Consider the following 24,059-nt stretch of genomic DNA (forward strand, 5'->3'; position numbering starts at 1 on the left):
CAAAATCGGTCACAGTTGCTAACGAGTTCGTTATAGAGTTATGATCGAAATCCAACTCTAATCACAGACTGTTGTACAACATATCACAATCAAGAATTAGGGTTACGAAAGAAACCTGAATCGCCTTTCTGCCATAAGCTTGCCAAGCAATCAATCCTCCTCCTTTTTAACTTTATACCTTTGTAAATATCAAGAGGACTTTTTGGGTGAAAGGTTAGGCTTGGGCTAAAGGTGGGTGGTTGGGTTAGTGGTTAGTTGAAAAGGGCAAAAAGGCGTAAAAAGCGTTGGTTTTCGTAAAACATTTTGTTTTTGTGACTTTCTTTTTTTTATAATGAAGTATTTATTCAAACAAGCTTTTGTTTGAGAAGCTTTGTTTGTTTATTTTCAACTTCATCGCCATTTTTATTTCAAGAGTCACACGAAAACCAAGCTTTGTTACTAAAATAAGGAAAAAAAAATGAAAAAGGGTTTTGGTGGGTAAAAGGATTTTGGGTTAAGAAATGAAAAGGTTTAGGCTCAAAGGGGTTAACTAGGGGGAATTTTGGGTAGGTAAAAAGAAAAATAAAAATAATGGTGTTGAAAGAAAAAAGGTTAGTCCTAATGCCTCCATCATTTACTTACTTGGGTTTAAGTTGGTAAGGACCGGGAATGAATTTTCGTGGCAAGTTCTAGAGTCGTAAGAACCAAGCGGCTATTCACACAAGAAACGAAAAATGAGCATTTAGTGTAAAGATATGTATTTGTATGCTCTATAAAGGCGCAAAACTCACTTTTGTGGGAATGGGTTTTTATGTGATCAAGTATATATAATCAAATTTTAACTAAGCTTGTCATGCCGTTTCATAATTTTCTTATGTTGGTTCTTTTTATCACGACGCTATCAGTTGTAAACTTATAAAAATATAACCTTGTTAGACTTAGAATTCCCAACTTAAACTTAGATAAGTAAAGAAAAATTGAAAATTTTGAAAAAATTTGGGGTGATTAGCGGTTCCAATAGAGTTTTGTGTAAGGCTTGTTATTAGGACTTGCAAAATTCAAGGTTTTAGCATCCCCCCCCCCCACACACACACTTAAATTACGCATTGTCCTCAATGTGTCCCAAAAATAAGTTTTTAGGTTAATTGAATGTGTAAAATAGTGTTAAAAGCAAAATTTTATATTACAGGCAGTCTGGACACGGCCCCGTGTTCAGGTGCCAGTGATAAAAATTAAAGAAAAGAAACAGTAGCCTGGACACGGGGGCGTGTTCAGTGAACCCGGCCCGTGTCCAGTTACCTGAACTGGGCGATTTTCTGCAGGATGTTCAGCACGGGGCCGTGTTGGCTGGGCACGGCCCGTGCTGAGCTTACTGTAATGAAGAAATTGTTGTCGGATGGCCCTGTTTTCGTGCATGGGCCATGTTTCTTGTTTCCCTTGCTATCCTTGACCATCCCAAGTGTGTTTTATTTTTCATAACACCATTCAAACCTTAAAACCATCCATTCATTCATAGAGAGAATTACATAATCCTAAATATTAATAAGTTAGATAAGAAAACACAAGAAGCATAAACCATGGAGTTCTAGCCTACAAATTATTTTAATTAGCAAAATTTCCAAGAAGCAAATAGTCTTGGTTAGTTGTGGCTTTATAGAACTCCTTCTTCCGGGTATGGCCTCCTCACATGTCGGCGAGCCACTCCTCTATCTCTCTTGGGAGGAGAAAAGAGGGCTCGTTAGCGTTAGTTTGAGGAGTTGCGACTTCCACCAGGATTTCTTGTAGATGCTCAAGGGGAGGTTCTGCCGGAATGTCGTCCCACCCGGTAGGGTTGTTAACTTCAAGTGCTAGGTTCCAATCCTCTTGAGGGAGGACGGGTTCCATTGGAGGTGTTACAAGAATATTTAACCTCTGGTGCAAGAGGTTAATTTCTTGAAAGCTATTCTCCAGCCCTACCGTAAGATGGTTGATACGGTCAATTAGGACCTCCTCTACTGAAGTCGTTTCATCGAGAGCCTCCCTTAATGCTATGACATAGTGCACAAGTGTAGCTTCAATGGAAGGCCTTCTCCCTCTTCGACTGTTTGATGAATGCACGGAAGATGTCTCGTTATTTTCACTCGACATTCTACGAAAACAAACTGAAAATAGCTTATTTTGCTGAAACTGTGGTCTGGACACGGCCACGTGCTCAATGAGCATGGCCCCGTGTTCATCTTTCTGCAGAGTTTTGAGATAAGGAATCTTGAAGTTCTAAGTTATTTTCTGAACTTTTGAAGTCTTTTTGAACATTAGTAACTTAAAACAATGTTATACAACTTATTTTTAACAAGATTCTTTTGAACAAAACTCAATAATCCCTTCCTTAAAGCTTGAAATTTCAAACTTTAATGGAGGTTTTTGAAGAAAGATGAAGAAGAAGGAAATGGATAAAAGAGGAAAGGACAAGATGGTTTGTTGGAACCTTCTTTTAGAACATACCTAGGTTAGTTGAGAGAAGATTCCTTTAAATCTCTGTCCTAAGATGGTCCAAATGTGCAGAATTCTTGGCTGCATTTATAGGAAACGACAGCGGGCTGGACACGGCCCCGTGTCAGCTGACACGGCCCCGTGTGCAGGTAGGATTCTGACACAGTTTGTTCGTATTCTGACGTAAAAGTCAGAAAGGAATATTTTTGGTGGACACGGGGGCGTGTTGGCTGGACACGGCCCCGTGTCGAAGGGCTTTTTATGAAGTTTGTCTATTTCTAAGGAACTTATCTGGATCGGGTGGTTCCTTACTGGATGGAACAACCCCAAAGTGCCTAAGATACCTTAATTGCTCTAGACTAAGACGAGAACGCAAGAGGTTGTCGGTGAGGGTAATTCCTATGTTTATTTTAGGTGGACAAGTCCAACCCTTTTCCGGGCTCTCGTTAAAGAAGGAGTATGCCGAATCGCTCAGGTCTATGTATGCACCGAATGAAGTTGATGGAGAGTCCTTCATGGCACAATCGGCACAGGGATGACTATCGTCCATGTCTTTGCTAGAGTCGAAGGTATTATCGAGAACAACGAGGTTGTTTGAATGCGATCCCAACACTTCTTCTTGGTTATGGTCTTGAGATGAATTTAGAAAATCCATCCTAAGTTCTTTTAACCAATTAAGAATCAAATCTTCTAGTTCATCAAGAAGCATTTCTCCTAAAATATCTGGTTGGGCGCTTTCGAGGGAGAGATAAGGATTATTTTTACTTTCGCCCCTCTTAAGGATACAAGGAAACGATGGGTCTATATAGTGGGGCTTATAGTTTAGAAAATAACATTCTAACTCTTTATGTCCGCCTCCACATAATTGACACCATGTATCATAAGAGTGTCGAAAGTAAAAAAAATCGTCATCACTCATGTTTGTGTCAGAATTTACCAACCGTCGGGATCTTACGGTTCTGTTTTCAGCAACTGAATCTTGGGCACGGGGGCGTGTTGAATGGACACGGCCCCGTGTTCAGCTTACTGTCTGACTTAAAAAAGGATTGCCAGTTCCAAAGATTGGGCACGGGGCGTGTTCAGCAGGCACGGCCCGTGCTGAGCTCTGCAGAAGCTGAAAAATTAAGAAAATCCTAAAAAAATAAAAAGAAAATAAAAAAAATGATTAAGCCGTTGATTCCTAACTTTCTTAAAATCCTTGTGTCCCCGGCAACGGCGCAAAAAACTTGATGCGTGTGTAGTGTAATATGTTTTAGGTATATATTTTAAGCCCTTTTTACACTTTAGCCAAGTTTTAAATTTATAAAACACGATATTTTTTTTTTTGGGTAAAGGGTTACCCCGGTGATTCTATATATTACAACCAAAAAACATAAGTAGTGTAGTGAGTCTACACTAGTTCAATCATGAGACATGCCCCATGAAAGTAAACCCGAAAACCAAAACACAAAAACAAACAACCAAGCAAAGGAACGACAACTAGACTAAACTCTAGAGTCAACCGACCAACACAACAAAACAAGCTAATCAGCCACCATCGTCGCCATCTTTATGCGCATGGATCTCCCATTCTTCAAGAATCTTCCGTACCCTCCCAGTATCCTTCAGTTTTGCACCCATCAACTTGTATCGTATTATTTTTATAATAACATCGCAAACAGTCTCCGGAGGTCTGAGTTGAATTTTAAACAGCCTAGCATTCCTCTCCTGCCAAATGTTGTATGCAGTAGCCGCAACTAGAAGCTTAGCAACATATGTATCAGCCCTCTTATGATTAGGAAGAGCACAAAGCCAAGAAACAATCTCCGACCATCTAGGGCAAACCGAATTCATCCCTCCTCGATCTCGAATTTGCGTCCACACCTGAGAAGAGTACTTGCATTCAAAAAACAGGTGAGGATGAGAATCGAAATCCTCAAAGCACAGTAAACAGCACATCATGTTCATGTTTTTTCGACGAGATAGATCCCATTGCAGAATTTTATCCTGCGTAAGTAGCTTACGTTTCATAATCAACCACATCATGAAGGCGTGCCTCGGAATACACTGAGCAAACCACACGATACTACACCAATTCACTTCCGGTTCTTTGTGTCGCAACGAGTGCCAAACCCAAGAAGTTGAAAACCCATTAAGATCATCCCCATCCTTCCATAATAGCCTATCATTTTTCAAGGGATCCAAAAGAACTTGATCCGTTTGAATAAGAACAGGGAATAGATCCCTCCAAGCCGTAGGCCATCTCCAAGCTCCATTCGAATAAACATCAGCCACCGAATCTTCCAATCTAAAATCAGCATCAGTGATAACTCTAGATGAGAGAAAATCACCCAGAGGCCCCAAATCGTTCCAAGTATCAAACCAAGCTGAAGTGTTAACACTATTACTCACTTCCGACAATATATGACGTCTAATTAGAGGCCGCAACTGAGTGAGCTTTCGCCACGACCAACAGCTATTTGAGGGCGTTTTGCAAACCCAAAAACTCTTACCTTTTAACCGATACGAATACACCCAATCAACCCACAAGGAATCTCGCTTGGAGACAATGCTCCAAATATGAGACGTCATCAGCGCTTTATTCATATCCCCAACACGACGAATACCCAAACCCCTTCATATTTCGGCGTGCAAACCAATTTCCAAGAAACTTTAGATTTACCTTTGTTAAACGCAGCCTCTTAAGACCAAAGAAAGTTTCTCATTTTAGCTTCAAGCTCCTTAATAATTCGAACCGGCAGGATAAAAACCGTGGACCAATAAATATGCATAGATGATAGGACCGAAATAATAAGTTAAAGTCTACCCGCAAAAGATAAGAGCTTATTTCTCCAATGCATAATTCACTTTTCTAATCTTTCCACAAGCACTCGACAGTCATCGCACCCTAGCCTAGCCGAAACCAGGGGGACCCCCAAGTACTTGACAGGCAACTTTCCTTCCGTAAAAGGCATAATATCCAGAATAGCTTGTTTAGTTTGATTTTTAACATTACAAAAGAAAACCGTGCTTTTCTGATTGCTTGGCACCAAACCCGACATCTTGGTAAACTTCGAGAGAGATGACATAATACAATTAGCCGAATTAACTTCCCCTCTAGCAAAAAGAAAAAGGTCATCTGCAAAACAGAGATTAATAATTCGCTGTTTTTCGCATCTATTGTGAAATTTAAACGACGAGTCAATTCGAACCGAATGGTGCAAAATACTCGTTAAGACCTCCATGACTAGAGTAAATAAATATGGAGATTTTGGATCACCTTGCCTTAGACCACGGTTGCCTTTGAAAAACCCATGCACTGAGCCATTAACACATACCGAGAATGAGGTAGTAGATACACAAAGCATAATCCACTCCACCATTTTGATGTGAAAACCAAACCCAATCAGCACATTTTTCAGAAACCCCCAATCCACCGTATCATAAGCTTTTTGAATGTCAACTTTAAACGCACATCTAGGAGGGCCCACATCTCTATGATAATTATGCATTAACTCTTGGGTTAAAAGAATATTATCCGATATCTTCCGACCCGGGACAAATGCCGATTGGTTGATACTGACAATATCATTAAGAGCCCCTTTAATTCTGTCTGCAACAATCTTGCTAATGCATTTGTAAAAAACATTACAGCAAGCAATCGGGCGAAAGTCAGTAACAAGCATGGGAGTCGAAACCTTTGGAATGAGGACAATGAGCGTATGATTCAGTTCCCGAAGCAAGTTACCCGTTTCAAAGAAATCCTTAATCGCATTAAAGACATCATTACCAACTAAAGGCCAAGCACTTTTAAAAAAGGCTGCCGTGTAACCATCCGGACCGGGGGCTTTATCGTTACCAATAGAAAACATCGCTTTTCTTACCTCCTCCGTCGAAACTTGTCGAACCATATGAGAAGCCACATTGGGAGATAATTTTCGTGGAAATAAATCTGGGACCGGCTCTAGCGAAATGTCACCTTGCGAACCAAAGAACTTTTCATAATGCTGTACAAACGCCTTATAAACCATGTCGCCTTCAAAAAGAATACCACCTGAATCAGTAATAACATCAATCCTGGAAAAATGGTTTCTGGCTTTCAAGGAAGAATGAAAAAAAGCCGTGTTCATGTCGCCTGCAGCTAACCACTCCACTTTAGATTTTTGTTTCAGGAAACGCTCCTCATCCAACAAAGCTACCTGTAAATCACGGCTAGTTGAGGCCTCATCGGCTCGGAAATCAACATTAGACGGGTCCAGATCAATATTTTGTTGAATCACATCCAACTTCAATCTAAGTTTTTCGACTTTTTTATGAAGATTCCCTTGGTTAAAAAGAAGCGACCGAAGCGGATTTTTCAGCAAACGCAGCTTCTTGACAACTTTGAACTGATACACTCCATCGACATGAGTCCCCCACCACTTATTGACAATCTCTAAGAATTCGGGCTTAAAGACCAGAAAATTAGCAAATTTAAACGACCTCGGTTTCAGTTTCATAGCTTCCGGGATAGACAAAATGCAAGGGCAGTGATCCGAGAGCCGATAAGGTTTGAAAATAGCAATCGAATTCGGATAATCAGCCAAAAAAGAAGTGTTCCCCATTACCCGGTCAATTTTCTTCAGTAACCCAACCCCTTGCTTTGGCTTTGGCTTTTGATTCCAAGTAAAATGAATACCTGAACGATTGATATCAACCACTTCAATATCATCTACACATGCCTGGAACTCCCTCATACCGATGGATATAGAAGACGTGCCCATAGACTTATCCTCTATATTTAGCGCCGAGTTAAAGTCACCCATAACAAACCACGGACTATCCGCCACAAGGGTTTTGTGCATAGAAAGTTGGTGCCACAAATCCCTACGAGTAACATAATAATTGGCTGCATAGACAATAGAACAAAAGACCATCCGTTTATCCAGTTTAAACACCAGCTGGAGATGCATAACCTGATCAGACTGAGCCAAAATCATCACATCAAAAATCGCCGGATTCCATCCAACAATGATTCTAGTACCTTTGACACAACAACCTCCATTTGAAGTCCAACCCCACGAGCGGAAAACGGACTTACACACACTCGCCAAATTAGCAACATTAACGTGGGACTCAAGAATAGCACACAGACTCAACTTATAATCCTTCACCGCTTGTCTAACCTCCATTTGTTTAAGCGGGCGGTTCAACCCCCTTATGTTCCAAACCGCAAGACTAATCATCAGAAACAACCTGTGAAGGAGTGCTTGCCCCTTGTTTATTCTGAATTTTTTGCGTGCCATGCTGCATAAAATCATCCTTCATTATACACATCTTCAACCTCATCATCCGTATCCTCCAGGCCCGTATCCGAATGCTTATTGCTTGTACCCTCCCCCGGATCAACTTGATTTAACACATCAAAAGGGTTATTCAATGTAACAGACACCGAAGAAGGGCCATTATTACCTTTCGGCTGAGGTTTTGAGACCACCGGCCGATATTCAAATCTATTTTTCTGTTTATTCACCGGAATAGCCGTCTTTCTAGCAGCTTTCTTTCCAAGAACTTCAGTATACCCATCCTGATCAACAATCGGAACCTTTTTCGATTGCATGCTCTTTTGAACATTACGAGTTGGCATGTCCTTCCTAACATTTTTCATTGGCCTCTTTGGACACATCTCAACCGTGTGGCCAAAGACACAACAAGTAGGGCAACGATGCGGACTCCATTCATACTCCACATACATGGTTTCCTTAATAAAACCCTCCCCTTCCGGTTCGGGTATCGCCATAGTAATCTCCTCACGAAACTCCTTATCAGCCGAAATTTCCACCAACGCTCTAGCATAGCTGCTACGGCCCCACGAATCCGTACACATAGAAGTTGTAAAAGAATCCAGCATTTTTGGCTCACCGATTGTTGTGGCTATCAAACTAAGGCCATCTTCCGTGTATGCCGCAATAGGAACCTCATGAATTTTAACCCAAACCTGCACCTTCTTGATTTCTTTCTTTTCTAGCTTGGTGGTAGGTGTCCATGTGTTAAGGAACAACGGTTGCGACCTGATAATCCACGGACCATCTTTGAGAACATTCAACATCCCACCTTCATCATTAAACTTAAAGAAGAAAAAACCATTTGCATTCATCATCGTCTTTTGCAAACCATACTTCTTCCAGTTACCTTTAACAAAATAGTCAACAACCGGGAAAGCAACCCGGTCCCCCAAAAAATACCCGTATAAAGTATTAGATAATTTCTCCTGCACGGTTCGGACAGATTCCTTGGGTAGAACCACGTCACACCCTTCATGCACAACCGAGCTAGCCAACGCACGGAAATTAACTTTCTGAATAGTACTAGCTACCACCGAATCCGCATACGACTTTGGAGTGGAACTACTTCCATGAACATTAGAAGAAACATGGCCAGCCGAATTAGGGTTTACCCCTTTATCAGCCGACATAGGGTTTGCATGGGGCGCTCCCATTGCCGCCACATAGCTCCCACCACATGCACGATCCTCATTTAATTCAACAGGTTTAGAAATCTCGAACAACCCATCAATAACTGAATTATTATTCGTTGAGTACATACCCCGCCTCGGCAGCCAATTGTTGCCCTCAATATTCGTTACTCGCAATCCAATACCCCGAATCGGAGGTGACTTCTCTTCCGTCCCCGGAGTGACACCCTCCTTCAGTGGATTTTGACCATCACTTCTACCCTCCATGCACGCAAATCACAAGAACACCAAATCTTCCAGCCGAACCAAAGAACAAAGACAAAACAGAAACCCTAATCCTGTAACCCTAGAGCCGAAAATCAATTCTTTAAAAAAACACGATATTTACTAACACTAAACACATCGTGTTAGTAAAACACGATATTTACTAACACTAAACACACATATGGGCAAGTGCACCCATAAGATGACCAAGATTTCGTGATCCGCTGTCGAACTGATTCCAAGAGAGCTCGTCGTGGACGTAGTATAGTGTTGGTAAGATACCGAGGTCGTCCAAGGACACAAGAGCTTTTAGTACCGGTTTATCCTCAACGTCTAATCAAATCAAAATGTTAGAAAAAGATTTTTAAACTAAGAAAATAAAACTAACTAAATGCTGAAAAATAAAATAAAAATAAAAACAGATAGACAAGATGAATCACTTGGATCCGACTCGTGTGTTAGTATAACCTTTGATTATTTTCGCACTTTTGCACTTGTTTAAGAGATTATCTTAGTTATTGTAGTAGGCCCCTCTTTTGAAGGCGGCGTTACCCTCAACCCAGTAGTTTGAGTCAGCAAGGATACAATCCTAAAGGGTCGGATTATTGAAAGATAATTAATTAAGTTATTAATGCAAATTATGGTTGGCCCCTCTTTTGGATGTGACGTTACCCTCGACTAAGTAGTCTGAGTCAGCAGGGATACAGTCCTAAATAGCCGGGTTATAGTATTAATAGTAGTTAACTTATGAGGGGATCAAAGAGTTTGGACCCCCGCCATCCAATACCTTTGGGTATTGAAGGAGGTCCTACTAAATTTGACCCAGGTCCCTTGCAGGACCTCTAAACGCTGAACAAGGGCAGGACCCTTACCAAACCGTTCCCTTAACCCCCCGACCAGCTAGCCAACATACCTCCATATAGACCGTGGAGATATGAATGGTGAAAATCTTTTATTTTATATAGACAGTAAAATAATGCCAAGACACCACGGACAAACGATAAGGAAGAATCACCTTCAACATAAGAAACTAGTTATTAAAGTCATTAATACAAAACCAATTAAGAAGTGCAAAAGATTAAAAATAAAAAGTATTATACTAAACATTTATCTTCACCAAGTGATGTAAGAGACTTAGGCAAACATGGCCTTGATTGTCAAGAACTCTTACGATCAATCTTGGATCTCGAGATGACTCACACACTCTATGATGGTGGATGATGGTGTTATGGTGGTGGTGGGTGGTGGGTGAAGTGTGAGAGAGGTGGTGTGCCAAGGGATGAGTTGAAATGGCTCCAAGCACTCCTATTTATAGGCTGAACAGAAGCCTGGACACGGCCCCGTGCCCGTCTGACACTCTCTTTCTTCATTAATTATAATTCGCAATTACAATAAATGTGCCTGCAGTACTTTGGGCACGCCCCCGTGGTGAGCAATAGAAGCTTCTACAGGTTTGTCTTTTCTGCTGCTTCTTGGGCACGGCCCCGTGCTCGCTGAGCATGGGGCGTGTTCAGTCTTCTGCCTTCTCTGTTTTGCTTGGGAGGATGCTGTCAAGGGGTCGGGCAGTCCACTTTTGTTCCCTTTCTTGTATTTATGTTAGATTTAGCTGTCTTTTTGCTTCTTTTGTTGATTTGAGCTCATTTAATCCTGAAAATACAAAAGGAAGACAAAAACACACTTTTTCCAACATTAGTACTAAAAAAGGGTTAGTTTTATGCCACAATTGATATAATTTATATTTTGCATTTTGCGCGTATCAGGAAGCATACCCGTTTTTGTAAAACTAAAGACTATGGAAGAGTCTGAGACTTGAGGAATAAACAAGGGAAAAAGGTGAAGGAAAGACCTCACCGTATTTTGTATAGCACTGGATGACTTGCATCAACCGGAGAGAGATGACTCCGAGGAGGTTTTCTTCACAAAACAAATTGTAACAAGTTGACATGGTATATATGGAAGTCGATATATCCCTAGCAAGATTTTGTTGTAACTCATTTTACCTCGCTACAATGATGAGATGATTATGGTGGGAAGATTTGCATAAGCATCATTATGAATTACCTTACCCTTACCCTTATACTTATAGTGCACAACGAATGAGCTTTGCTTTCACTCAAAGACGACAATATTTATTCTAATGTCTAATTTCGTCAATAAGTTTTATACCTGTGAAGCTCATGGAACCACAGCGAAGGAAACGCTGGTCAAGCCCAATCAGAACCTTTATTTGCAACAATAGTTAAGCTCGAAGCTCTAGTAAACCAACAAGTTGCTAAAGCAATCGTCCAATACGAAGCAAGCAACACTGCAAACAACGGCGGAATAAGAGGAACCATATTGGGAATCGCTCAAGCAAAAACTCTTGCCATAGGTTCTGCCAAGGGTGGATTAAGGATGGAGAAATCGAATAAACGTCCAGTGAAAAAGAAGATGCATGTGGAGTCTTCTTCGGATAGAAATAAGAGGAAGTGTATGCATTCCAAACAAGGCTCTAAATCAAGCAACAAACATAAGGAAACCGCCGCGACAGGAAAGTCAAGGCATTCGCTGCCACGACTAAAACAGGTGATAAAAACTACCAAGGAGAACTACCAAAGTGTGATAGGTGTGGTTATCATCACACAGGTCCGTGTAGGACTCGTAGGTGTGGAAATTGTGTCAAGACCAGGAATAGCACAGAGGCATGCTGGTCCGGTACGGGGCATGGGAATGGAATTCAGAACATAGTGGAAACGGCAAGGGAAAAGGTTGCTACGGATGTGGCGACAAAGGACTTTATCGGAAGGACTGCCCAAAGAAAAATCAAGCTCGTGGGAGCATTTTCATGAGAGGAGCTCCCAAGGCACACCAGGACCCGAACATAGTTACGAGTACGTTCCCTATAAACCGACACCTTGCATCCATCTATTTAATACTGGCGCTGACTTTAGTGGTTACATCTATAGAATTTAGGAATATATTTGACCTAGTTTCGAGTAAACTAGACGTCCCATATTCTGGAGAATCGACAAATGGGAAATTAGTCAAAGTGGACGAAGTTATTAAGGGTTGTACACTTGAACTTGGAGAACGAAAATTTTCTATCGATCTCCTACCAGTTGGTTTAAGAAGTTTTGATGTGGTTGTCGAAATGGATTGGTTGTCCGACAACCGAGCGGAAGTGATTTGTCATGAGAAGACCATTCGCATCTTGTTGTCGAATGGAGAAAACACTCGTAGTCCATGGGGAGAAACTTGAGACGCCCCTACGAGTCATTAATTGTATGAAGGCGCAGAAGTGTCTCCGAGAAGGCTGCATAGCCTTCCTCGCTCATGTCGTCGACAATGAGACCAAGGAGCCAAAACCGGAAGACGTCCCCGTTGTGAAGGAATTTCCAGAAGTCTTTCCCAAAGACTTGCCTGGATTACCCCCACAACGACAAGTGGAGTTTCGGATAGATCTAGTGCCAGGAGCGGCATCAGTGGCAAAGGCACCTTACCGATTAGCTTCATCTGAGATGCAAGAGCTTTCGACTCAATTGCAAGAGCTGCTAGACAAGGGATTTATCAGGCCGAGCTTCTCGCCTTGGGGAGCTCCAGTGTTGTTCGTTAAGAAGAAGGATGGCAGTTTCCGTATGTGTATTGACTACAAAGAGTTGAATAAGTTAACCATCAACAATTGGTATCCCCTGCCGAGGATTGATGACCTGTTCGACCAGTTACAAGGCTCCAGCTACTACTCGAAGATCGACTTGAGGTCGGGATATCATCAACTGTGAATACAAGAAGAAAGTATCCCTAAAACGGCCTTTAGGGTTTGGCTTAACGAACGCACCAGCAGTATTCATGGACCTCATGAATCGGGTGTGTAAGCCGTACCTGGATAAGTTCGTGATTGTGTTTATTGATGACATCCTTATATACTCGAAGACCAAGGAAGAACATGAGCAACACCTATGAGCTATCTTGGAACTTTTGAAGAAGGAACAGTTGTATGCAAAGCTGTCAAAGTGTGAATTTTGGATTCGCGAGGTGCAGTTCCTAGGTCACGTGGTGAATGAGAATGGAATTCATGCCGACCCTGCCAAGATCGAAGCAATCAAGAATTGGGAAACCCCAAAGACGCCCACTGAGATACCACAATTTGTAGGGTTAGCGGGCTATTACAGACGGTTCATTAAGAATTTTTCAAGTATTGCGCAGCCGCTAATGTCTCTAACTCAGAAGGATAAGAAATTTGACTTGGGAGAGAAACAAGAAACAACTTTTCAGACGTTGAAAGATAAACTCTGCTACGCACCTATCTTGTCTTTACCTGACGGTACCGAGGGTTTTGTGGCTTATTGTGATGCTTCTCGACAAGGTCTTGGTTGCGTGTTGATGCAATGGGACAAAGTCATCGCGTACACGTTACGTCAATTAAAGGTACATGAGAAGAACAATACAACGCACGATCTTGAGTTAGGAGCTGTGATATTCGCGTTGAAGATTTGGCGTCATTATCTGTATGGTACACGTTGCATGATCTTTACAGACCATAAGAGTTTGCAGCACATCTTTGATCAGAAGGATTTGAACATGAGACAGCGAAGATGGGTTGAGTTGTTGAATGATTACGATTGTGAGATTAAGTATCACCCGGGCAAGGCGAATGTTGTAACAAACGCCTTGAGCCGCAAGGAGCGTACAAAGCCTCTAAGAGTGCGAGCCTTAGAGATGACTATACAAACTGATCTCACTACTCGGATTCATGAAGCTCAACAAGAAGCACTTAAGCCAAATAACCTACGAGCTGAAGCATTACGTGGGATGGAAGCACAATTGTTGCCCAGGGAAGATGGAACAATGTAATTCATCGAACGAATTTGGGTACCATTCTTCGGCGATCTACGCGCACTTATTTTGGATGAAGCTCACAAGTCAAGGTACTCTATCCATCCTGGATGTGACAATTGTCAAATTTCCATGTATCCGTACCATAATTAAACAGTAATTTGTAGCTTAATGACTGTGCTAGATCTGGATTAATGACATGTATGTTTTCTGATTGTTGTCATATACATACAAGTGCATCACATATTACATGATGTCATATCATTATTGCATGCAACACATTATGATTCAAATGATGCACGAAACAAAGTTAGCACAGTTATCAGACAAACTAGAAGTACTGACGGGAGTTCAGTACTCAGATAGATATGATGTTAAGACACAGAATGAGCAAGAAACCAAGAGTTACACTAGTATAGTGTGTAGGAAAGTAAGGATCATAAAACTGCCTTCCTAGTGATAGTTTAAGTGCCGGAAAGTGCCTAAAACTCACCCAAACTGCAGAATTCAGCAATTTTCAGCAAAAATCAGCATTTCAACAACATAATATTATGCAGAATTATGGTTTAATGGTCCAAAATACCTTCCTAGGTGTCGGGAATCAAAACTGTCACAAAAGGGAACATAAAGCACATTAAACTGCGTAGTTTAGCACCTTAACGAACCGGTAACCAACCTAACAACCGGACACTACCCGAAACACCAAATTTTCATTAGAAGCATTGTTTTATCATTTCCGAGCTAGTTATGGTCCCCGAACATCATAACACACCTTATAATCACATAACAACTAAAAACACTAACTTAAACATTTAGAATCTAACCAAATGATCTAACTATCCATCACAACACAACCAATACCCATCCCCCTAGTTCGACGGTCACCATGGGTGGCCCACCCATGGATTTTCTCTAATTGTTTAATAGATCATGTTTATTTCTTTTGAAACACATTACACATTGGTTTGATAAATGTTGGAAGGTTATTACTTAAGACCACAAGATCACATAAACTCCTCATTTCACCAACACTTCACACTCAAACTCTCTCCCTCTCTTCTCTTGGTCTCGTCCGAAAACACCACACCACCACCATCACTTTCAAGCTTTCATTCATCCATTGGAAGTTGAAGGACCATTCTCAAGAGCTATTAACCATCAAGTTTATCATCTCCATCATCTTGAATCTCTTCCCTAGCCTTGTGCTAGTAGTAAGACTCTTGAAACTTCATTTTTACTTCTCATTATGTTGGTTAAAAGGATATCTAAGATGTTAAACATGAAGATCATAAAGAATCAAGAACATAATCCTTAACATAAAGCTCTAAATCATAAGAATCTTTGTTGTTTAAGTGTATGTTGTGACAACCGGTACTTAACGGATTCTAATTACGCGTTTAACAAACGTTTAAGGCAATAATAAGTAGTGTTTAAGGCACGAATTAACTTAATTAGGCTCTTGGTATGCCTAGGAACGCATACCTGACGTTACAGTGCGCGTATGGTGGTTTTCAGAAGAACCGCGTAACGATAAACAATAACAAACTGATACCGTACAAAATACTGACAACGCCGACAAATATTAAATTTTTACAATATATTTTGGCTCCGTAATAAAATTTTTACATCCGTAGTCGAAACCGGATCGAAAAACAGAATAAAAACGGCAACGACTGTTTCACGTGATTTTTACCGTTATCAACGAACGAACGCGCAAACGACATCTACCGGCACTATTCTACATGTTTTTAAATCTAAAATTTTAGTTATGATGTTAAGGAGAGTTCGGGTTTTGATAACGTGTCTCGTAGGAACTAACTGGCGATTTATAACACGCGAAGTGGGCTTGTGAGCCTTGGGCCCAAGCCCAAGCCCATTAAAGAAAACCTAAGTATAAAATGGGCAAAACCCTAGTACCACTCATTTTTCTCAGCCGCTACCCACATTTTATCCTCTCATTCTTGTGTCTGCACATTCTTTGCAAAACACACACAAACAACACCTCTGAGCTCCTCTTTCTCTCTCGATTACTTTCCCAGGCAACAAAGCCCACACCCTCAAAAGAACCCTTCATCTCTACACACACTCACAGCCTCCTCCTCCTCTTCTGACCTCTCCGGTCGATATGCTCCGACGACCCCAACACACCCCTCGGCTCCCCTCTCCAACGAGCGACACCCCCAAACCCCCTTCTCTACAACGATCAGCCGACCACCACTGTAGGTGGCGGCGCGTGATAGGGACGACACAACGGCCAGTGGCGGCGACAAAGTAGAGAGACGAGAGAGAGAAGCAGAAAAAGGACGGATGAGGCGCCGTTTTCCGGCGACCCCCCGGAGAAGGTGAAGATGGTGGCAGCGTCTGTGTATCGGAACGACGAATCTCACCGGCAGTGGTGGTAGTGGAAGGGTTGGTCTATTTCGGATTTCAGTTTCAGTTCAACTCAAAGGTTAGTTCGAGTTTTGATTTAGCGAGTACGGGTTTGGTTCATCTCAGATCGGGTTCGGGTTATGTTTGGCTCAAGATATGATTCGGTTCACATGTGGTTCAACAGGCTCTAAATTCAATGCTTTCAGGTCTTTCGGGAGGCTTGGGTCAGATGTAAGATATGTTCGGATCAGATTTGAAGCTGGTCAAACGCGGTCAACAGATTCGGATTCAACTCAAACGGGTCAGAAAGTCAACTCGGTTGAACCGAGTCGACTCGGTCGACACCTGAGTCAACTCGAGTCAACAGCGAGTCAACAAGGTCAAGATTGGGTCAAAAACAGTCAACGACGGTCAAATGAGTCGCCACGAGACTCGGTAAAGTTCTTAGCGTAGCGAGTTATCGTTATTACATTAAAGTAGATTTTAGATTTTTAATTAAACACGAAACCGAGCTCGACCGATACATTAGTGATTTCGTTTTATCTTTGGCGCATTTTACCAAATTGGTTATACATTATAATGCTTTGGCGAAATTTGATATAAATTGCTTGAATTTTTGTTGAAACATTGTTGAATCTTGAAAAAATATATCGACACTCAATTGTCGGGATCGTCCAAAAACAGAGTAAACTCTGTCCGTTTTTCGTAAAAACCGACATATGAAACGTACTTTGTTATAAAAACAATGCCTTTCGGAATGCAATGTACCTTATAAAAATAAATATAAGCATATATTTTTCTTGGCGACATTTCCTAACTTATAAAAACAAGTATTTTTCGACGAATCGTCAATTTCGGTATACAAGTCAACGAAAACTCGAAAACTGTTATGAGATAACTATCATTATTTATAATTATTTCTAACGCCCAAAACTCGGAAATCTTATATAAATAAAGGTGATTGATTATATTTATTTTAAAAATCTATTATCCGAACAACTTTGAATACTTTTATAAAGTAAATATAATGTTTATAATCATTTCGAACGCTAAGATCTCTGAACACTTTTATACAAAAAGTATAATGTTTATATTTATTTCAGAAGATGGGATTCGAAATTTATATTTCCAACGCTTATTATTCGAAAATCACATAAAATAAATATAATTATTTATATTTATTTCGATCGTCTAAAATCCGAATATTCTCATAATCTGAATATAGTAGTTTTTATTCATTTTCAAATGTCAAGATTTCGAGTATATACATATTTACTTATTTATTTACAACTCATGAAAGCTACGGAGAGCCATACTACTATACACCTATGCCTACTATTCGTGACTACTAATACGACTTCTCGAACGTATTTACATTATATATAAATATACATTCTAAGTCACTCGGAAGCTAAATCGTTTCTACGACTTAGTTTTTTTTATTCCAATTATAAAATGGGATCAAATAGCCATAGCTTGGTTATTTCGACCTAGAATAATAACACATTTGGAGAGTCGTTTTATTAATGACTCGGTAGAGCTCGGATTAGAAAACTCATAAGTATTCCTTCGTAGGAATGTCATAGTTGCACGCTAGCTAAATACACGTTCTTGGAACAACCCTACGGAATCACGCTAAGATAGCATTCCACAGGAAGGTCAATGTGAGTTCATAACCCCCACTTTTTACTGTTTTACATTTTTATAAATGTTTTCGGGGGTTGAAAGACATGCAAGTTTTTGTAAAAGAAAACACTATTTCGATGAACGAAAACACATTTATAAACCATTTTGCAAATGAATTTCAACGAACTCGAAAGGTTTACGAAAGGTTTATGCTAAACATACCGGTTTTAAAAAACAAACGCGCATTTTCGCAAACGTGCATGATTTTTATAACTAGTGACGGGAAGGTCCTAGTGACATAAATGGGACTGGGTTGGTCTGCGTACGGACAACGAGACAACCCAATGGGTTTTTGTCCCCCTTTTCTTTTGAATATACATGATAACTAGGGTATGGTTAAGCTATGGAATGAATTCTTGGATCACGTGCGAATAGGCGCTAACTTAGGCACCATTAATCCTTTTAAGGACCACGGAACAGGGGGTAGATCTATCGGGTACGGGCAAGCCCCACTCACGGTCCTTGTGCGGCCACTTAGAGTGCTTTTGTGTCCCTGTCGAAGTGAATCGACACTTAAATCGTCTACCGTGTTGAGGGCTTCCTATGTCGGCACACATATTAATGTCTTAGCTACACATTAATGATCATTGATTTACAAACTTTGGTAACGTTTTTCAAATTATACCTAAGTAATTTGAAAAAAGAGGACGCTTTGATCCTGCTTACAAAGATTCTTTTGGGCTTGGCTCATTCTCTCTCGTGCAATGCACAAAGACTCTTGTGGGCTAGACCCAAGGTTTTCATATAACATGTCGAGAAAATGATTTTACTAAATTTTCTCCAAAATTTTTAAACCGGTAAACAAAAAGATTTGTTTAAGATCTTTTTCAAAACATACTATGAACTCTCTCAAATTTATGTTGACTTTTTTGCATGTTCTTTCTCAGGTTGCATTTTCAAAACTATGGAACGGTTGGAATAGGAGAATCCATGGGAATTCAAGTACCTAGCGGGCGTTCGCATTCTAGAAGTCTTAGCTTATTTGCTTCCGCTGTGCAATGAAGATACCGGTCCAGTCACGCCAAGCTCTGATATTTCGGGGTGTAACAGATTGGTATCAGAGCAATAGGTTTCAGCGAATTAGGTTTCTGTAGAGATACCTAGGCTTTAACCTCACTATCCAATGGGGACTTAGATATCAAGAATTAAACGCATACAGAACGCCTAAGACTCGAATATGGGTTCCAACCGTTACCGAAAACAATGAGACAATAGCTTTGGTTAAAACATACACAAGTGTTGTGTTGGATACACGGTACATGAAACGATCACATATAGTAAGCAAAACCTAGAAGGTTTTGATAACACGCATATAGGACCTTTGGAAAACTCTTGATGAAGAATTTATGTCGAAATTCATTAAAGGTCCTCACTTAGAAACCGTGACTAACGAATGGATACGACAACAACGATGCTAAGTCCGTCAGCAGGAGAACAACAACCGAGATGCGGTACTTTGCCATGTGATCCTGCAAATGACACGAGTCACGCTAAGGTACGCTAAAACAAGATTTCACAACAGTCAATACTTAGTCTGAAAAGAGACTCACAATGGTTAGCGCTGCAACCGAAGTCACACGTCTTCACATCCCCCCCCCCATTTCATTTATGGCAAATACGCAATGTTCGACATTCCATGGTAATGTCATCTAACACCCGATCATCACACGCAATTCTAAGTAAAGTCCTTAAACTTCTTTTATTGAAATTCTGACTTTTGCATATAACGAGTAGATTTTCGCATTTCTACTCCCCCTAATTGTCACACCCCCAAAATCCACATGCGGAGTACCACCGCTTGGAGGCGTGACTGACCAGGACCTTAGCCACTAATCACATTGAACATCATGAGTATATTTAAATAAACTTTCATTTATTAACAACAGTGTACAATATTTCCCAGTTTACAGCGGAAGCATTTCAACTCAATAAGTGTTTATAAAATTTCATGTAAGCTCTTAGTCTTGTGTTGCGTTTCCTTGTGTCCCGACCCATGACCACTCCAGCTTCCCAGACAGCAAGTTCCTTTGACATGCACCTAAAGGCCTGCAAGGCATGTAACAATTAGTCAACAACAATGTTGAGCGAGTTCACAGTTGGGTGTTCGTTTTAAGTGTTTTACGAAAACGTAGTTTGTCTTTAGCTGGCTCACTTGCCGTGGGGGTTTCCCATGTTGAAAATATGTTTAACCAGTTTATCCTATTTCCCAAAACATATCCATAGATGGTGGGGGTCTCCCACGTAAAATAACAGTTTACCCGGTTTCCCGAACATATCCATAGATGATGGGGGTTTCCCATAGTTAAAAATATGATTAACCAGTTTACCCTGTTTCCCAAACCTTTTTACGATATTTAGTGGGGGCTTCCCATGTTTGTATGTACTAGACTAGTGATAACCATAAGTGTTCTTCTTAACCCGAGAACAGGAGTACTACGAGGTTTACGTAGGTTTTACGTAAGTGCCCTTGTTAACCTGAGGACAGTGGTACGCGTGTGGTTTACGTAGGTTTCACGTAAGTGTCCCTCGAAACCTGAGGACAGTAGTAAACACATGTGTACGTAGGTTTTACGTACGTGTCCCTCGAAACCTGAGGACAGAAGTAAGCACCAGTGTACGTAGGTTTTACGTACGTGTCCCTCGAAACCTGAGGACAGAAGTAAGCACAAGTGTACGTAGGTTTTACGTACGTGTCCCTCGAAACCTGAGGACGATGGTAGATAGTCTAGCAACAGTGTAAGTACGAGTAATTGTTCAATCTCATTCCATCAATACCATTCCCAACCCACCGGGAATCCCATGCCTTGGAAGTGTGAACTCACCTTGGTTTGCTCGAATTGTTAATTTACTTTACCCGTTCCAAGTTGGTCAACCATTCCCTACCGTGGTTACCAAAGTCAGTCAATTTCGTGCGCACATAAAACTTGAGTTCTTTGTATTCATTACATAGGTTGCAAGTAGCAGAACACATATCATTACGCAAATCATAACAGTTAGCCATGTAACAACTCATCCACGTTAACAAAGTTCATTGTGTCACATACAAGTTTACTTCACATACCCTAGTCCCAATCACACTTACAATCCTATAGTCTGTATTGTGAAGGCATGTGGCCCAATGTAACTAGTCTGGTATAAGTGTGTGGGTGTGGACCAATTATCTGTGTGTTTCCTATCTTGCATGGCCCAACAGTCATAACAAATATATTCACTTGCCAGGCTCTCATTCTCCATACTCGGCTACACTACAAGTTTGAATCTCATTTAGGCATTTAACCACTAAATCAATCATACAGTCATCCATAAACAGCACATATCATAACATTCTATGTCGTATGTAATTTGTGCAACTCATCAAGTTAACACTCCTCATATTCTAAATTATTATAACATTAACACATACCACGCACTAACCATTCGGGTCACAAGATGTTTTGTATCACGAGCATGCTAGTCCAATACCGCTTGACAGCTCAATACGGTAGCCGTAATGATACACGGCAGCCCAAAACAGATGGTCCGCATGCCGGTTCGCAACCCACCCGATTTAACTAGTTCATACTGCCCATTTAACATACCAACTCAAATGGTAGGTAGTTCAATATTATCACCCAGCCCAAGTACTTAATCCCCGAAGCCCAGTCCGCCGGATATGTGCGCTTGTCCCCCAAATATTCATAGCCCACAGCCGACTGCATATTATCAGTTCAATTTCCACATTTATAATAACCATTCTAATCACTGTATTCTGAATTAAATATGATGATGAACACTTCACGTGATGTCTATTGACACAAACCACAGTTTGAAACAAACAACCAGCTTTTAGTTAATTGTACTTGAACTTCATTGGGCCTCCCATACCATCTCACATGGCCGACATCAACAATTTACCACTTTATCCTATTGGACCATCACCAAATATCCACATCTAATCAGCACGTTATAACAGTAAATCATTAATTATCCATTCATAAACCCTAATATATTAATCACCCTTTATTCATGTATCATTGATTAATATAAATATTAGTATGTTATGATTGATCAGTTTATGTTGTAACAACTATCCCCCCTAATTTCTTATCATATATTCATGCAATTTCCTAACCACCAAACTCCCTATATAATACGCACTGTAATACGCAATTCATTACATACAAGCATGATTCAACCATAACAATCGATACACTACACATGCAAGACAAGAGGTTTTGATTCAAAACGTAAAGAAAGATCATACTAACCGAAGGATTTAAGGTGTAAGATGAATCCGACGTAGAGCTTCACGAGGGGGGGGGGTCTGCCGTCCGTAATCTTGAAAGGAGGAATAGGGTTTGCAATGAAATAGATAATGTGCCCCCATGTATATTACGCATACATAAGGAAAGAGATGGGCCAAGTGTTTGTTTCATAGACTTTGGCGGCCCAAAACACTAACAACCGGCCCAAACACTAGCTATATGATACAATGAAACCTGCCCGCACAATCACTCGTACCCAATAGTCAATTATGTTTAACCAGTTTAACAAAATCCCACGCATTTAACAGATTCACTAAAACAACGAGTATGCAAGGAAGTAATAATAGTAAGGAATCGGAATCACAATATTGAAAGACACTAACCTTAAAGTTCGGGTTGTCACATCATCCCCAACTTGAAAGAAATTTCGTACCGAAATTTAGCATGCGGTTACTGAGGAAGCTAGTTGAGTTGTATCGTTTACTGGTTTTTTTCCCGGGGTGTCACATCATCCCCCCGTTGATTTGGAATTTCGTCCCGAAATTCTGTAGTAGCTTCAGCCTCAGTAGTGGTTGCACGGTTTTCGAATAACTGGGGATACTTGAGTTTCATTTGGTCTTCTCGTTCCCAGGTGAACTCTGGGCCACGACGGGAGTTCCAACGAACTCGTACAAGAGGTATTCTAGTGTGCTTGAGGACCTTAACATCCCGGTCCGTGATTTCTACTGGTTCCTCGACGAATCGCAACTGCTCATCGATAGTGAGCTCCTTCAAAGGAACTATGAGGGTCTCATTTGACAAACACTTCTTCAGATTCAACGCGTGGAAAACAATGTGAACTGTACCGAGTTCAGCTGGTAGGTTTAGTCTGTAGGCTACCTTGCCTATTCTTTCAGTGATTTCGAACGGTCCGACATACCGCGGATTGAGTTTGCCTCGTTTGCCAAAACAAACCACACCCTTCTAGGGTGAGACTTTAAGTAGCACTCGATCCCCAACTTGGAATTCGAGTGGTTTCCTGCGCTTATCAGTGTAACTTTTCTGACGGTCGCGAGCTGCCGCCATGCGTTGTCGTATCTGTGCAATTCGTTCAGTAGCATCCACTACAAGTTCTGGACCTGTGATTTGACTATCCCCCACTTCTGCCCAACAGAGAGGTGACCAGCATTTACGCCCGTACAATGCCTCGAATGGAGCGGCTTGAATGCTGGTGTGGTAACTGTTATTGTATGAAAACTCCACAAAAGGGAGATGCTTTTCCCAGCTGTTTGCCGAAATCAATAACACATGCCCGAAGCATGTCTTCTGGGGTTTGAATCGTGCGCTCAGACTGCCCATCCTTCTGAGGGTGATATGTTGTGCTCATGTCTAGCCGTGAGCCAAAAGCTTTGTGCATTGCTTGCCATAGTTCTGAAGTGAATCGTGCATCACGATCCGAAATAATGGAGGTTGGCACCCCGTGCCTTGAGACAACTTCCTTGAGATATATGTCTGCTAGAGTGGAGAACTTATCCGTTTCCTTAATAGCCAGGAAGTGTGCAGACTTTGTGAGTCGATCCACGATCACCCAAATGGTATCGTTTCCATGCTAGGATCTAGGTAGGCCAGTAACAAAATCCATGGAAATTTACTCCCATTTCCACTGCGGTATCTTGGGTTGCTGTAGTAGGCCTGATGGTTTCTGATATTCAACTTTGACTCTCGCACAAGTCAAACATTTGCCGACGTACGTTGCGATGAGGGCTTTCATGCTAGGCCACCAATACGTTGTTCTGAGATCGTGGTACATTTTATCCGAACCT

The 24,059-nt window shown here is 41.1% G+C and overlaps 1 protein-coding gene across 1 annotated transcript; it reads right to left on the minus strand.

The window, feature by feature from the left end:
• Positions 1-3,975: 3,975 nt before the first annotated feature.
• Positions 3,976-5,019, minus strand: LOC110870641. Its single transcript, XM_022119821.1, has one exon. It carries the CDS (start codon positions 5,017-5,019, stop codon positions 3,976-3,978), a length of 1,044 nt encoding a protein of 347 aa, XP_021975513.1.
• Between the last annotated feature and the right edge of the window lie 19,040 nt (positions 5,020-24,059).

Source organism: Helianthus annuus, chromosome 8 (assembly GCF_002127325.2).
Source record: "Helianthus annuus cultivar XRQ/B chromosome 8, HanXRQr2.0-SUNRISE, whole genome shotgun sequence".
In the NCBI taxonomy this organism is placed as follows: domain Eukaryota; kingdom Viridiplantae; phylum Streptophyta; class Magnoliopsida; order Asterales; family Asteraceae; genus Helianthus; species Helianthus annuus.